This window comes from Electrona antarctica (assembly GCF_951216825.1).
Source record: "Electrona antarctica genome assembly, chromosome: 11".
NCBI classification, from domain to species: domain Eukaryota; kingdom Metazoa; phylum Chordata; class Actinopteri; order Myctophiformes; family Myctophidae; genus Electrona; species Electrona antarctica.
This window is the reverse complement of record NC_136792.1, coordinates 53969454-53984913: the sequence shown is the minus strand read 5'-3', so window position 1 is coordinate 53984913 and position 15460 is coordinate 53969454. Positions and strand designations below refer to the sequence as shown.

The window sequence follows — 15460 nt, the reverse complement described above, 5'->3', positions numbered from 1 at the left end:
TATATATACCGTCTCCATTTTGGAGACGGCAGAGAGACATTTTGTAATTTGGCTGTATGTGGGATCTGTTCTATTCTCTCCGAACTGAAAATGAATCAGCAAAACCATATCTGCTCTGACTGGACTCACTTCTTTCTGGTGGACTCATTTTTCCTATTGGTTAGTTAAAGGTATTTTTCTAAAGAGTATTCCCTGCTTAAGGTAACATTTGGATATTGATAATTCTCTTAAAAGTATTCCTGTTAAAGCTAATTCTTAACTTTATCATCTAAAAAGTTGAATAGCCTAACCATTTTTGCCAATTGTTAGAGGCTCTCTGCCTAGATTTGTGGTGCTGAGTATTTATTTGTACTCTGATTACTTTTTAAAAGTATTTTTATAGTTCTATAGTTTCAGCTCTGTTATCGAAGTAATACAGTATTATACAGTCCTTTTTATCATTAGTAAATCATTAATTGTCCCTTCTGCATTTTATATGCAACAATTGGTCTTCGATCCTTCCCTTATCTTAAATATGTCCAACAGTCATGTGTTCATCACAGATTATAATATGGGATTTTGACAGCCCTTCATTTTACCGGCACAGCGAGTTGTCGCAATATAAACACTTTCCCTTCCCTCTATCTGCACTCTAGGCCCTCTCTTGCCCTTCCCTCTATCTGCACTCTAGGCCCTCTCTTTCCCTTCCCTCTCTCGCACACGCCCACTCTGTTTGCTCATGTTTTTGGATCTCAATGGAAATATAAGTTGCAGGACTCCTGTCCTGTGAGACTGTGTAGCAAAAAAAAAGTATGTGTGAGTGAGTAACTTGTAGGACTGCTAAACGGTATAACCTTAGAGTGTGTATATATATCAATAGAGACGGCACCGGATTTCTCCTCCCATCCACTTGCATTAAGTTGCTCAAAAGCACATGAGGCGATTTCACTCCTCCTTCCGGGTAGGAACAGAGTGCATTCTGGGATGGATTGCCCCGATAACATGAACGCGCTGTGCCGTTGACTATCATTGCGCCGTTTGCGCGCGTTCACGTATGAAACATTCGTTCACGTGTCATGGGCCCAATAACATGAACGTGCGCAATGATAGTCAACGGACCAGCGCTGGCTCGGGCTGCAATGACAAATTCGGCCACTATGTCCATTTCGCCTCAGGGTTTCCTCCGGGTGCCGTCTCTATTAATATATACTCTAAGGGCATAACGTTGAGTGACTTTCGAAGAGAGCTAAAAAGGGGAGGGGCCTCCGACTGCATGTGTTCGTCAAAAAGAACAGATCTACATGCTGACAGCGCGCCGAGTCGTGACGGGTTCTTAGCTTGTAAACCTGTTCTGCAAAATGGTGACGTACTTTGGGTCACAGCAAGGACGCCGAGGATGCACCATGACGCAACATAGGGGAGCGACAATGTCCTTACCTTCTTTTATATACAGTACCTTGCAAACCTGCTTGCGCATGTGCGCTGCTTACAGAACTAATTTGTCTAATTGGCAAACATTCATTGATTATGTGATTATGTGAAGGTGGTAAAGTAGATCGTTGCCTAGCCAGAGCACTGGCCAAAGTTGGAAAGACAATTGGACAACGTCGTTGCTCTGAGTTTGTATGCCGCCTACATATGGCGCCTTTGGTAGTTAGTGTGGAAAGATTAAGCATACGCGCTGCACTACTGAATCTGCCGGCAGGGGCATTCAGAACGTGAAAACATACAGTGAGTGCCCTTCAGGAAGAGGAGGGGCTGAGGGCGGAACAAAAGGGCCACAGGAATTGGTCGATGGGTTCCCAGATTGCATAGAGTATGGTCTACCTCTCCTGGACATTAGCGTCTGTGATTGGCTGAGTATGGCCTACCTCTCCTGGACATTAGCCTCTGTGATTGGCTGAGGAGGGATTCTCCACGGGCAACTGATCCGCCCCCCGGGAAGTCGCTTGAAGTCAAACTGACAGCAGATCTGTGGACAATTATTATTATTATTATTATTACAACTCTATACCCTCTAGCCCAGGGGTTCTCAACGTTTTTGGCCGGGGACCCCCGGAAATGCGTTGGCAATGTCTCGGGACCCCCGCCCCCTCCCGACCCCCAATACAAATTGACTGCAACAATAACCTTAATAATAGAGACAATACGCCATAAATAAATACTGAAACCAGATAGGGAAGGTGTATGTACTATGTGTACTATATGTAAACTCTTCATTTCCATTTTCCATTCAGTTGCAAAAAATAAATATATTTGGGGACCCTGCAAAATAATTTGGCGACCCACGGGTTGAGAACCCCTGCTCTAGCCCATGCCATACATAGAGGGTATGGGCATGCCAAACTGCCAATATATGGGCATAGCGGCCTCACTCCCCTCTCTCTCCGTCTTTCTGATCGATCGCTCTCCCTCAGATATACAGAAAGATGCACGGACAGACACAGACAGACAGACAGACAGACAGACCCAGAGACAGACCCAGAGACAGACAGACAGACAGACAGACATACCTTGGGGTCAGGTCCACATGTATGAGGGACGTCGTAGCTGTAGAAGGGCATCATGTGACACAAGATGTCCGTGCCAGAGGACGGATCTGTGGAATGGGACGGCCATGACAGACAGACAGACAGACAGACAGACAGACAGACAGAGCATTTTACTTTACGTCCACATTTCAACATGGACAAGACAGACACAACTCCTCCGACCAGGGACGTGCACCCATAGACACTAGGGCATTAAGCAACTAGTCGACTAGTTTACTAGTCGACTAGTAAATCCACTAGTCGACCTTGTTGGTACTAGTTGACTAGTTGATAAGATTCTTTTTTTTTTATATATATATTTTGTAGGCCTCAAGATCAGGTAGATTATAGTTATAGTCACCAATGTACACAGTTTTTAAATGTACACATATTTATAAAAAAATAAATAATAATAGGTAGTTAAACAACTAGTCGACTAGTAAACTAGGCAACTAGTCAACTAGTAAAAATGCCTAGAAGTGAATGCCCTAATAGACACCCCTGCCCTTTTACCTGTCTGTAAAACAACATGGCCTTTCCAGACCACAAATGCGGCGTTTACTACATGGTGAAAGAAATGCAAATGCCACTCCTTTCCATGCCATGCTGGAAGTCAGCGTTCAGAAGAATTAGCCCTTCACTAAATCCCACCCCAAAAAGCGATTGTCCAATGCTAATCCAAATAGTTTAGCAACGGTTGCTATGCAGGTCAAGCTTTCTTCGCTGCTAGCGTGCCTATTGGACAAGGATGGGTTGGGGAGGGACTTAGTGAAGGGCTAATTGCTTTTTTTCCCCAAAGTTACACCGCATCTCCACTATAGCTAAGGAGTGCGGAGAGGGTTGCGCCCCGAAAATAGCTGATCTACAAGCTCTCAACGCGTCGCACTGCGACGCGTTGAGAGCTTGTAGATCTGCTATTTTTGTCCAAAAGTGCCCTCTTACGGGATTTCAGCCCCTGCCTCTCTAACGCTCTCTGCACGTCCCTGCCTCCCAACCACTGGAGAAACACTCGGACACACGTAATGAATTGCATTTTTATAGCACTTTTCCAAGTTTACAATTCATTCATTCATACATTTGGAGGTGAAGCGGCGAATAGTCGACGCCAGCGTCCTCACTTCCCACATTCACGCACCAATGGTGGCAAGCTCACACTGACCGACTCATTGGAGGCAATGTAGGGTTCAGTGTCTTGCCCAAGGACACCTCGACATGTGGACAGGAGGAGCCGGGATTCGAACCGCCGACCCATGGATCACTGGACGACCTGCTCTACCTCCTAAGCCACAGCCGCGGATACGACAGACACAACTCTCCTCCGACCACGGGAGAAACACTCGGGACGCACGTACCCCAGTTCTGTCTCCAGTAGAACTCCAGGGTCTTCTGCGCGGCAAAGTGCTTCTTGATGGAGTAGTGCACTCTCTGGATCAGCATGTTGCTAAGCCCCGCCTTCTTCAGGAAGTATGCCATAGAGGGGGAGTGGCCAAAGGGGTCCACTGCCCAGCCTGTTGTGGGTTTGACTCCTGTGTGCGCACACAAAGACATCCGTAGTATTTGCACTTCATTATTACATTGTGTGTTTAGAAACCTGCCTACCAGTTTGATGGATGGGGATTTGAAGCTATCGACATTGACACGTTGTGAGCTTGTAGATTGGCTATATTTGAACAATTCACAAATGTATTTTTGAGGGGCGCCAATACAGCTTTTGGCCCCTCACGTCTCATATTTGCCATCGACAATGAAAGGAGAAATTAGGTCACATGTGCCTCAAATATGACGTAAATGTGTGGCAACACAAACATTAAATGCCATTGACGATGAAGGGAAAATTTACGTCATATGTAGACGAGCAAATCGGCTAACCATTCTCGTAAATTCAGTTGTTCATGGGATGATGTATAATGATAAGAGTGCCCCTCACTTCACACAGGTGTGATTTTTTTTGTATTTTCAAAATAGTAAAAAAGTCAAAGAAGTTAAGGGAATAGGGTTATAGCACTGGCAAAAATAGGGCCCTTTCTCTTCTTGGAAAGGAAAAAGAAGCCATTATTCTTGCTTTCACAGTGGAAACGGCACCATCATATGATGAGCCTTAGTGAGGACTAATTATATGAAGATGAGGTTGGAAAAAATATGTATATCACACTAGTGTGAAGCCCTTTTATCATGATGAACATGTATGATGATGAAGTCATGGGGGGCATGCCGATTTTTGGACTTTTTGAAAGTTTTTTTTTTTTCTTTTTTTTCTAAGTCAATAGACTTGGCTGCCACATTGACGTCATGTCTGAACGCCAGACCTTGGCGAGGCTAGAGCCCATCAAAAATCACACTTGTGTTACTTTTGAGGGGCAAACATTAAAAGTCCCATAGACTTAGCTGCCATATGACGCAATCTTCAAAAGGTTAGCGCCCCTCCAAACACACACACACACACACACTCGGCACACACACTCTGCTATCATCAGTGCAAGCACACACTGCTTACCTGTCGTCGGCAATGTTTACATGTCGGGAGGGACGCGGTACAAAGTCTCAAATTCTATCCAAACTTTGGATGGCAGAAGATCCACCAAGGATCAGCTCTCCTAGATTCTGATTTATGGAGCTTTGAAAATCCCGTTTGTAACCGAAGTAGACGGTGGTCAAACTGTTACGTCCCATAGCTGGAAGTGACGGGCGTTACCATAGCAACCGGATCAATGCCAAAAGCTGCCGTGGGGCTCAACCATTACATACACGGAGTATACCCGAGGAGGGGGTACGAACATGTACGTAGTTGGCTTGCTGATAACGTCCCATAGCTGGGGGGTACGAGTATATTTGTATATGGCGCAGAAAAGGTTAAACGGTGTAAAAGATCGTTTTCTGCAGATAGGGTAAATTGGCGATCACAGATATCGGTGGCCGATTATCGGAGCATCTCTACACGCAACGCATGTCGGACCGACGGGTGATTTCCGCATGTCGGTCCTTCGGTGTGTCGGATGAGCGCGTGACTGCGCCCCTTCATCTTATTGATTATTGATTCCAACCTCGAACTCCCAACCCACTGAGCCACTGAGCTGTAGAAACCATGGGGACAATCAAACAACCCGCTAGTGATGCAGCTATGTGTGTGTGTGTGCGTGTGTGCGTGTGTGCGTGCGTGCGTGCGTGCGTGCGTGCGTGCGTGCGTGCGTGCGTGCGTGCGTGCGTGCGTGCGTGCGTGCGTGCGTGCGTGCGTGCGTGCGTTGTCACTCACCCAGGTGTGTCTCCAGCCACTGGTGTCCTTCAATCAGCTGGTCAATGAGAGCGTAGTAATGAGAGTTAGCTTCATCTGGCATCACCCAGCCTCCTGTAGCCATCTCCAACTGACCGCTACGGAGAAGACTGTACACGTGCACACACACACACACGCACTTACAATGCTATATGATATTCTATACATTTGTGAGATTTTGATTGTGAAAAGACAGACAGACAGACAGACAGACAGACAGACAGACAGACAGACAGACAGACAGAACGGACCTTTTCACAGCATCTCTCTTCTGGTCATCGATGCCGCTCCACCACTTGGAGAAGTAACTGATCTCTGACCAGATCATCTTCCTCCTACAGAAACAATAACAGGCATTCAAGCATTCAGCCTTCGACAGGGGGTCCGGGACCCCTATAGCATCTCTATTCTGAGGCAAACCTTCGTCGAAAATAGCATATCTACAAGATCACGTCAGATCGCCTATTTCTGCCAATCAGGTTTGGTTTCGGTTTTGTGCAGCGAGGCGAGCCATCTGCGTTCTTATCGATGACCATTTGGCCACCCTGGGGTGCCAGCTACACTTGTTTGAACAGGTTGAGATTTGTGCCACATTTTCACGATTTTTCAAAAATAGCAGACCTACAAGCTTGTAGATCTGCTATTTTTCAACAGCTAAAGCATAACATAATGCTTAAAAAACCAAAAGGAGTTCCCGCCCAAAATGGGTTAATATGACATAGCAGAGAATGTGGTTACTTTTATACATCAATATATACTAACTTAACATTATTATATTTGTTTTGGGGGGGGGGGTGTAGACAAGCTTTATCTTCTTCTCGAAAATAGACGATTTACAAGCTCACGTGTCGCAGCACGGCATGTTGTGATCTTGTAGATTGGTTATTTTCGGCAAATGTTCCCACCAGAATAGGGATGCTAGGTAAAAAAAAATCACACCCGTGAGAAGTGAGGGGCGCTCTTATTAAAGTGCATCCTCATACGTCATCTCATTCCGGCCAATCAGAATTTGCGTCCTCACCTTCGTCTTCAAGGTTTGTGTTTACGCAATGTTTGTGTTTACACAAACATTCACATTTGTCCATTCATTGTCAATGGCGTTTTAAGGTATATTCAGTGATTTCAAATATCACTTCTTTTTTTGTTTTGTTGTGATAATCCTCCCTACTAGTGTGCTGACCATATAAAGAGTTCCTCCCTGTCCCCAGTTAACCTTTGGGGTAAAAATCACACCCGTGTGAACTGAGTGGTGTATGGTCTTATATAGACTGATCAGCTGTGGTCTGACGTAATGTCTGACGTAATGAAATCACACCCGTGTGAACTGGGTGACCATAGCAACCATGCTCATTTTTTGGTACGAACAGACAGACAGACAAACTAACAAAGCCAGTTGTAGGAGTGGTTTACACCACTCAAAAAAAAGGTAGGTTTCATTTTGGCTAGGTGGTCCAGCCTTCATCCAATCATACACAATGATTTGACCCCATGCCTCATGTAGTAACTCTGAGGACCCCCTAGGGGTCCCAGACCCCCTGTTGAAGACCCCTGTGCTACAGTATGTGGGGGACAAGTATCACAAATATTGAAAATAGCAGATATACAAGCCCAGCTTACCTGCTGTCCTCGCTGAGTTTGACCACCATGTTGTTTAGAATGTGTTGTGTCTGGTCCCTGTAGTAGTCATCAAAGGTCTTCAACCAGCCTGTATAACACACAATATTGAAGTTTTGTGTTTGTGTGTGTGTGTTTGTGTTTGTGTTTGTGTTTGTGTTTGGGTGTATGTGTATGTGTATGTGTATGTGTGTGTGTGTGTGTGTGTGTGTGTGTGTGTGTGTGTGTGTGTGTGTGTGTGTGTGTGTGTGTGTGTGTGTGTGTGTCTGATTGGTCAGCGATTGACCAATCAGAATCAAGCAAGTCCACATGCTATACAGTAAACTTTGTCATGTCAAGGACCCCCACAATTATATCCCCCAATGTCAAAATAGTTTCAGGGACCCCCAGATCAAAGATTAAAAAGATAAAAATAAAAATGACACAGATGTTTTCACGGTTCAAAGTATAGTTAATAGTTAATATTCATGAGATCATTTGCATTATTATGCATAGATATATATATCAATGAGCTCATTTGCATACCAGGGTCGTTGTGAGAGTGAGGGACCACATAGACCTCCAGGGGGCGCCGCTCGTCCCACTCGTCTTCACGGTAACTGATGTCAAAGCCCTGCTTCCACACGCCCCCGTCTGGGTTGTCGAAACTCAGCAAGTCATACACGTCCATGACCTGGAAGGACACATAGCAGTGTTGTTCTTGGCAGCAAATTTTGATTTTAGTTTTAGTCATAGTCTCTTCAATAGTAGCCTCGGAAACCCAGAAGTTTTTTTTTCCAGGGAGAAAAAAAAAGTCTGGGTCCGAGTCCACTTCAATTCGGCATAGAGTAGCGCTGCTGATTTCTGATTGTCTGCACCTTTGTTAAATTGACACACACACGCACACATGTACACACACACACTCCTCTCTCTCGCTCTAAGTAATTAATCTCATGTCACGCAGCTGCGCATAGTTTCTCCCGGCGGATCCTGCCGGGAGCTGCCTATGCCATAAAAAGCATAGGTGAGTTCCAGGCTACTTCAATAGTCACCTGGAATGTTTTTGTGTTAGTCCAGTTTTAAGTAAGTAAGTAGCCTTGCAGAGCCATGAGGCCTATAGGGCAGGAGCCTAGCTCCTGTTTCTGTAGCGTGAGGCAGCTTGGTGTACAAGTACACCCCCTGGACATGACGCTAGTATGTCGCAGGGACTTACCCCCAATTCAACCCTTGATGCTGAGTGCCCCGGCTGGGGATTGAACCCAGACCTCCCAGTCTCAGGGCGGACACTCTAACCACAAGGCCACTGAGCTGGTCCAGTTTAATCGACTAAATATCATAAGATTTTATTCGACTAAATCTACAGTTGATTTAGTCGACTAAAACTTGCATGCTGAAAATAGCCAATCTACAAGCTCACAACGCGTTGCGCTGTGAGCGACTAGTGGGTGTCTGACTAGTGGTTGTCTGACAACTGGCTTTTTGCAACCAATATGCTATTTTTGTCTTGTTAGCATATGCATTCCATACATTCCATAGGGCAAGACCATTGTGACCATTCCTATTGAGTGAAAGAAATATTCTTTATTTATGAAGGAAATAGAATATTTAAGGTGTTTTTATTTTTATGTTATCCATTTAAGCAAGGCCTACTAAGTGGGCCGTGCGCACAGGCTGGCTATACAATCGCTGGCGTATCGAGTCAGTGAAAAGAAAAATGACTCCAAACATAATCTCCTGACCCACCGGAGGAGGTATATTGTAGTCATAGGAACGGATTATAAACGAGCATTGTTCCAGAAGTGAGTATAGGCATCGTTTTGTCGTGTGCGTAACGCGACACCCGGGTGTGTGACACACAGAGACGACCTGCAGCCATGTGCCTTTTGAAAGGTGGTGTTGTTACTTCCTATATTGTCAACGACTCGCACGAGAGGGGGAGAGGTGGTGGAGTTCTCTGTTTTAGCACACAACCGTCTGCTGCTGTTACCCCATTTTGACCTGAGATCAGATTCTAAAAATGTCTTCTACATCCTGACGCGCTATGAGCTTGTAGATCTACTATTTTTCAATAGCTAAAGCATAACATAATGCTAACACCAAAATTGGTTCCCGCCCAAAATGGGTTAAGGGTTTGTCCAAAGCACTTTTTTACTACTGCAACAAATCAGTTGCAATTAAATGATCAAGTTCACCTGTGACTGAGGACAACGCCCAGGATGGGGTTGCACATAGCATTAGGTCATACAACTGCCACCTTTCCACCTCAGTGGTAAGAAGATTGAGGAACAGATAATACTGCCACGAGAGGAATGGCAATGGCATACATACATGAAGAAGTGTTTGTTAAGGAAAGGAAGGACGGATGGACAAACAAGCCCTGGAACAAACTGCTACGCACATGCCACTTTATTAGCGCCTGGCTGGAAGGGGAACAATGTTAATCCTTGTATTTAGTCATCTTGTATCTTCACTGCTTATGTTTACTGGAGGTTGATGGTCTTATAGAGCGTCGCAGTCCCGCCCCCTACCAGGGCCCAGGAAATGATTCCCTGTTCATTTTCCTCATAGACATTTCAAAAAGTATTTATTTAAAGACCTTTTAAGCCTCGTACAAAGCCAACTCGAGTTGTGAGGAATCATGACAACAAACAAATAATTAGAAAGAAGAAGAAAACGGCAGGTTACAACACTTTTTGTCTTGTTTTTCTTCTTTGTAATTATTTGTTTGGTCTAAAATATTGTGTTTATTGTCATGATTTGTCACGACTCGGCATGGCTTCGTACGACGCTTAAAAGGTCTTTAAATAAATACTTTTTGAAATGTCTATGGGAAAAATGCATTGGGAATTATTTCCTGGGCCTGGCGTCGTCATGATAGGGGGCGGGACTGCGATGCTCTATAGTTGTGGGGTTTTTATTTGTCATGGTTGATATAAAGGGGGTTTTGAGCTATGTTCACAGTAATGAGTAAACGGTGATATAGCTACTTTGATTATGGGTTCCTGTGAACATTTATGCTGTTTTGGTCTATATGCATATGTATCCACCTTTGCTGTGTGTATATGTTTATGGATTTATTGATTGACTTACAGTATGTTATGTACATTTGTATCTTTCTCAGTTTCTGCAGTGAATTTTGGAAGAAAGTGTCGGCCAAAATCATCAGTCGGCTTTACCCTTATTGTCCAGCCAAGGGTCCGCTACAACGAAGTGCAAACCACCGAGCCTCACCTGTACTCCGTCGGACGGCTTCTGCGCGTCTCTCGCCGCAAATTTGCAGTCCTCCGCATCGACGGGTAGGACCGTGGGAGCGGGGGGCAGTATGAGGGGAGGGTGACTATTGTTTTGTAAGACCCTCCCCACCTCCAGGCCCCCTCCTCCTACTCCTACTCCTCCTCCTCCTGGGTGACCTCCATGCTCCTTCTTCAGGTTGACCACGGAGTCTCGGATGTTGGAGATGATGTGGTTGTTCTCCGCCAGGAGGTGCTCCAAGCGGTCGATCTTGTCCTGCAGCAGAGACAGCTGACCCTGCAGGGTGGACAGACAGACAGACAGACAGACAGACAGACAGACAGACAGACAGAACCACGGTTAATTTAATTAATTTCACGTTTATATAATATATACTGTACTGTATTCACACATTTCTTAACCCATTCAGGACTGGAACCCCTCTTGGTGTTTTAAGCATCAACTAGGGGGGGCACTGCCTTGAAGTTGGTGGGGCGAACAGTTCTCGCCTCCGCCCATGTCACGCAGATATGGGAAGTAAACCGGAGATCGTGTGTCTTGCTATTTCCGCCTTGGGAATTGCGATGGATTCTCACCTTATAGATCGGCTATTTTCAAATGGCTGATATGCAGGGCTGAAGTGGGTATTTTGTCATTATAATCAAAATCTACAAAGTAACAAAGTTGACAAATAATTGTACTGGAGTAAAAGTTTTTGTTGTAGAGTTGGAAATACTCAAAGTAAAAGTACCTAAAAATGTTACTTAAGTACAGTATTCGGGTAAATGCACATATACGTTCCACCACTGTTGACTTTATACAATAAAGCTAAACATTTCACAACATCAGCAGCCAACATAGGATGCAAAAAACACGTTGACAGTGAATTTTAGAGTCAACTATCATTATATTTGAGATAATTGCAATGAATGTTTGCATAATTGTTTGAATCATTTCCATTCATCGCTGTAAAAACAGCTGCATGACATTAACAGACATGTAATATTTTTCAATTATGTACATGTCGTCGTCAATTTGGGGTACGTAAATAAAATGCAACAATGTTGAAAAAGGCACAGAGATTGTGTGTGTGTGTGTGTGTGACTGTGTGTGTGCGTGCGTGCGTGCGGTCAATGCATTGGCTGATTATTAACCAGCATGTGATCACTTAGAGCCTAATGACGCATTTAGCTTGTGCTCTAATAATATGCCTAAAGCATGACTGTACCATCAACACATTGAACCGAGTCATTGTTGTATTCATAGATTAGATATTTAGCCTCTGGTATGAAGGTCAAACAGCATTTTATACCCAACCACTGACTTACGTTTTTGTAATTAATACAATTTTATTTATGGAGTATGGAATTGTTAAAGGGCCACTTCACCCCTTTTGCAACCAGATCTTATTGTAATGATGTTTGGGAGACAATAAACACTTTCCTGGGGGCTGGGGGGGGGGGATATTTTGGTATTTCAAAGTAGACACTGGTTGTCACCATTGTTGGGTGTAATGGCGTTATAATAAATAACATCATTATATAACTACTACTAGAATACGTTTTTGGTTAGTTTGCAATTAGAGTAATCAGTTACCTAGTTACCTTTTACAAAAACCAGTAACAGCGTTACTAGTAACATTTATAAGACCTATATGTCCCTGTTTTTTTTCTGTTGCGACAAAAGGAAAAATAAATCAATTTGCGCCGTTTCCTGAAAGAATGAGCTCTGTCAATGGAGACATAGACTGGGGTCCACCTATGCTTTCTATGGCATAGGCAGCTCCCGGCAGGATCCGCCGGGAGAATCTAGACGCAGCTGCGCGACATGAGACTAATTCATTAGAGCGACAGAGAGAGAGAGGAGCTTGTGTGTTTAAGTGTGTGTGTCAATTTAACAAAGGTGCAGACGATTAGAAATCAGCAGAGAGTGATCGACGTTTGCGCTACTCTATGCCGAATTGAAGTGGACTCGGCCCCAGACTTTTTTTTTCTCCCTGGAAATAAAAAAACGTCTAGGTGTCCGAGGCTAATGGAGACATGCAAGGCTGCTGCAAGCATAATGATTGTAATGTACCAGATTAGGTACATTAGGTCACCACTTCTGGTGTGACGCCACGGCTCTTGTTTACACATTCCGTTGTCAACACGTGTGACACGAGATTGAGAGAGGACGGATGGTTTCTAATCCTTTCCCCAGGATGACCTGGCGGGGTCCCCAGATGACTTGCTTAATGTAGGACATTGTTTTCTCACTCAAGAGTAAACAAACCAACGTACACTATAGTCGAACATCCATTACCTTTGTTTGACCATTACAATGTAATTCCTCAATTTACACAATTCCATGTGCTTGTCAGGGTGGTGTGGGGGGGGGGGTTCCCAAGTTCAAATATGAATAAATAGGGCGCTCAGAGTTGCAGACCGTGTAACACCAGCGTAAATGACTGACTTAACTTGTATGCAATGGTGGACAGACAGACAGAGAGACACAGAGAGAGAGAGTGAGAGAGAGAGAGAGAGAGAGAGAGAGAGACAACTGTTCAGTGTTTTAACCAATGAAAGGGACACTTGTTAACTTTATAGTCTATCCTCACTGCTGCAGAATCTCAATTCACACTATAGACACGCAGAAAGAGAGAGAGAGAGAGAGAGACTGAGACATGACATAAGCACACACGCACAATGTATATATTGATTGATTGATTGATTGATTGAGAGAGAGAGAGAGAGAGAGAGAGAGAGACGGAGACAAGAAGACATAAGCACACACGCACAATAATATATTGATTGATTTTGAAAGAGAGAGAGAGGGGAGGTGGTCTCGGGACCGATACACGTGGACACGGATCGCTGCAATGTGAAAGCCCACTAAAAGAAGGAAGTGGACTATAATCATATATCCTTTATATACAGTAACTATAAATGTGTGTATGTGTTGTATGTGTGTACGGCGTACGCCGTACGTCTGAAATCCACGTAACTCGAGAACCGTTCGCCCCACCGACTTCAAATTCGACACGCGCGCTCCACACCCCCACGGGGAGTGCAGTCGGTCGGACCCACGGTTGTCCAGAACCACCACAAAAGGCCGCTGCCCGGGCTCTGGACATGCAGGGCCCCTGCCCAGTGTCCATATATGGAAGCTGGCATGTTCTGACATCAGTCTGACGTCTGCATAGACTCCATATTTGGGCATAAAAGGGACAAAGAGATAATATCTGTCTGGGTGGGGCATGCATTTCGAACTTGCACCGTTCCAAGTAGGCCAGTGCCCGACGGGCACCGCTGTAGTTTCTATCATGACACATTATTGTACGTGGGTTATACCTTCCGGTAGTTATAGTGTGATAGCACGAGCGCGTGAGTAGCACGAGCCGTGAAAAAACAAGCAAAGCTTGGCTGGAAATAAGCGGACTTGGCAATTACCCACTCAGCAGTGAGACTATAGGTGTCGTTCTCGGTGTCGGTCTCGGGATCGCAAGTTTCATACCTATTCTATGACCAGCCACTTTGCAGCTGGTAAAAACACATACAAAAGAGCACGTTTTAAAGCTAAGACACAAATACCAAGGTTTAGTCAGTGGCATCGCTGTTAGCATGTGAAGGATGCGTATGTGACGTCAGCGTCATACAGACGAGAGACAACGTTGCATTGCAACGTGCTGTTCAAAGACCATCAGCACACACACGTGCGCACAAGCACGCACGCACAAGCACGCACGCACACACACACACACACACACACACACACACACACACACACACACACACACACACACACACACACACACACGAACACTCAGGGCTGCACAGTGTAGTCTATGTTGACACAAACACACAGATAGTTTAAACAGTGATGGAGTGATGACACATTCAAAGAGAGATTGGACAAACAGAATGTCACATGATGGGGATCCGGGAACACCGAAGGGGGGAGGGACCAGGGGGTCCTGGGGGAGGGACCAGGGGGTCCCCGGCTAAACGATGGACAGGTTAGTCTTCATTTAATCACAGACAGACAGACAGACAAGACAAGACAAGACAAGACAGACAGACAGACAGACAGACAGACAGACAGACAGACAGACAGACAGACAGACAGACAGACAGACAGACAGACAGACAGACAGACAGACAGACAGACAGACAGACAGACAGACAGACAGACAGACAGACAGACAGACAGACAGACAGACAGACAGACAGACAGACAAGACAAGACAAGACAAGACAAGACAAGACAGACAGACAGACAAGACAGACAGACAGACAGACAGACAGACAGACAACATGTAGCCTATACAGATAGAAAGGTCCAATGCAGTGGTACCCAAAGTGGGAACTATAGGGGTCCTTGAGAGAGTTCCAGGGGGTCCCCAGCTAAATGATAGTTTGGAACCAAATGGACCCTCATGGGTCTGTAACTCAGAGAGTGTACAAATGGAACGTTACCAGTCGACTAAAGAGCCACCGTATAGTGTGTACAAATGGAACCAAATGGGCCCTTACAGGTCTGTAACTCTGAGAGTTTTCAAGTGGAACCAAATGAACCCTATATAAGAATGTCGGCGTGTACAAATGGAACCAAATGGGCCCTTACAGGTCTGTAACTCTGAGAGTGTACAAATGGAACCAAATGGGCCCTTACAGGTCTGTAACTCTGAGAGTTTTCAAGTGGAACCAAATGAACCCTATATAAGAATGTCGGCGTGTACACATGGAACCAAATCGACCCTTACAGGGTCTGCAACTCTGAGACTAGTGTAGGACTACCTAATTACAAAAGGAAACAAATCCATTTCGTTCCATTTGTATACACTCTCAAGAGTTGCATTCATTCAATATTAATACAATTA

General features: G+C 44.9%; 1 protein-coding gene across 1 annotated transcript in view; it reads right to left on the bottom strand.

The window, feature by feature from the left end:
- man2a1 (mannosidase, alpha, class 2A, member 1) overlaps window positions 1-15460 on the bottom strand; it is a 56877-nt gene that overhangs the window by 39748 nt on the left and 1669 nt on the right. Inside the window, exons 2-9 of the mRNA XM_079514689.1 lie at window positions 10603-10899; window positions 7918-8065; window positions 7396-7483; window positions 6030-6113; window positions 5761-5888; window positions 3863-4036; window positions 2493-2578; window positions 1851-1951 (exon numbers count right to left, since the gene is read on the bottom strand). Of these exons, the coding sequence (XP_079370815.1) occupies window positions 1851-1951; window positions 2493-2578; window positions 3863-4036; window positions 5761-5888; window positions 6030-6113; window positions 7396-7483; window positions 7918-8065; window positions 10603-10899 (1106 nt within the window). The remainder of the gene's footprint in view (window positions 1-1850; window positions 1952-2492; window positions 2579-3862; window positions 4037-5760; window positions 5889-6029; window positions 6114-7395; window positions 7484-7917; window positions 8066-10602; window positions 10900-15460) is intronic.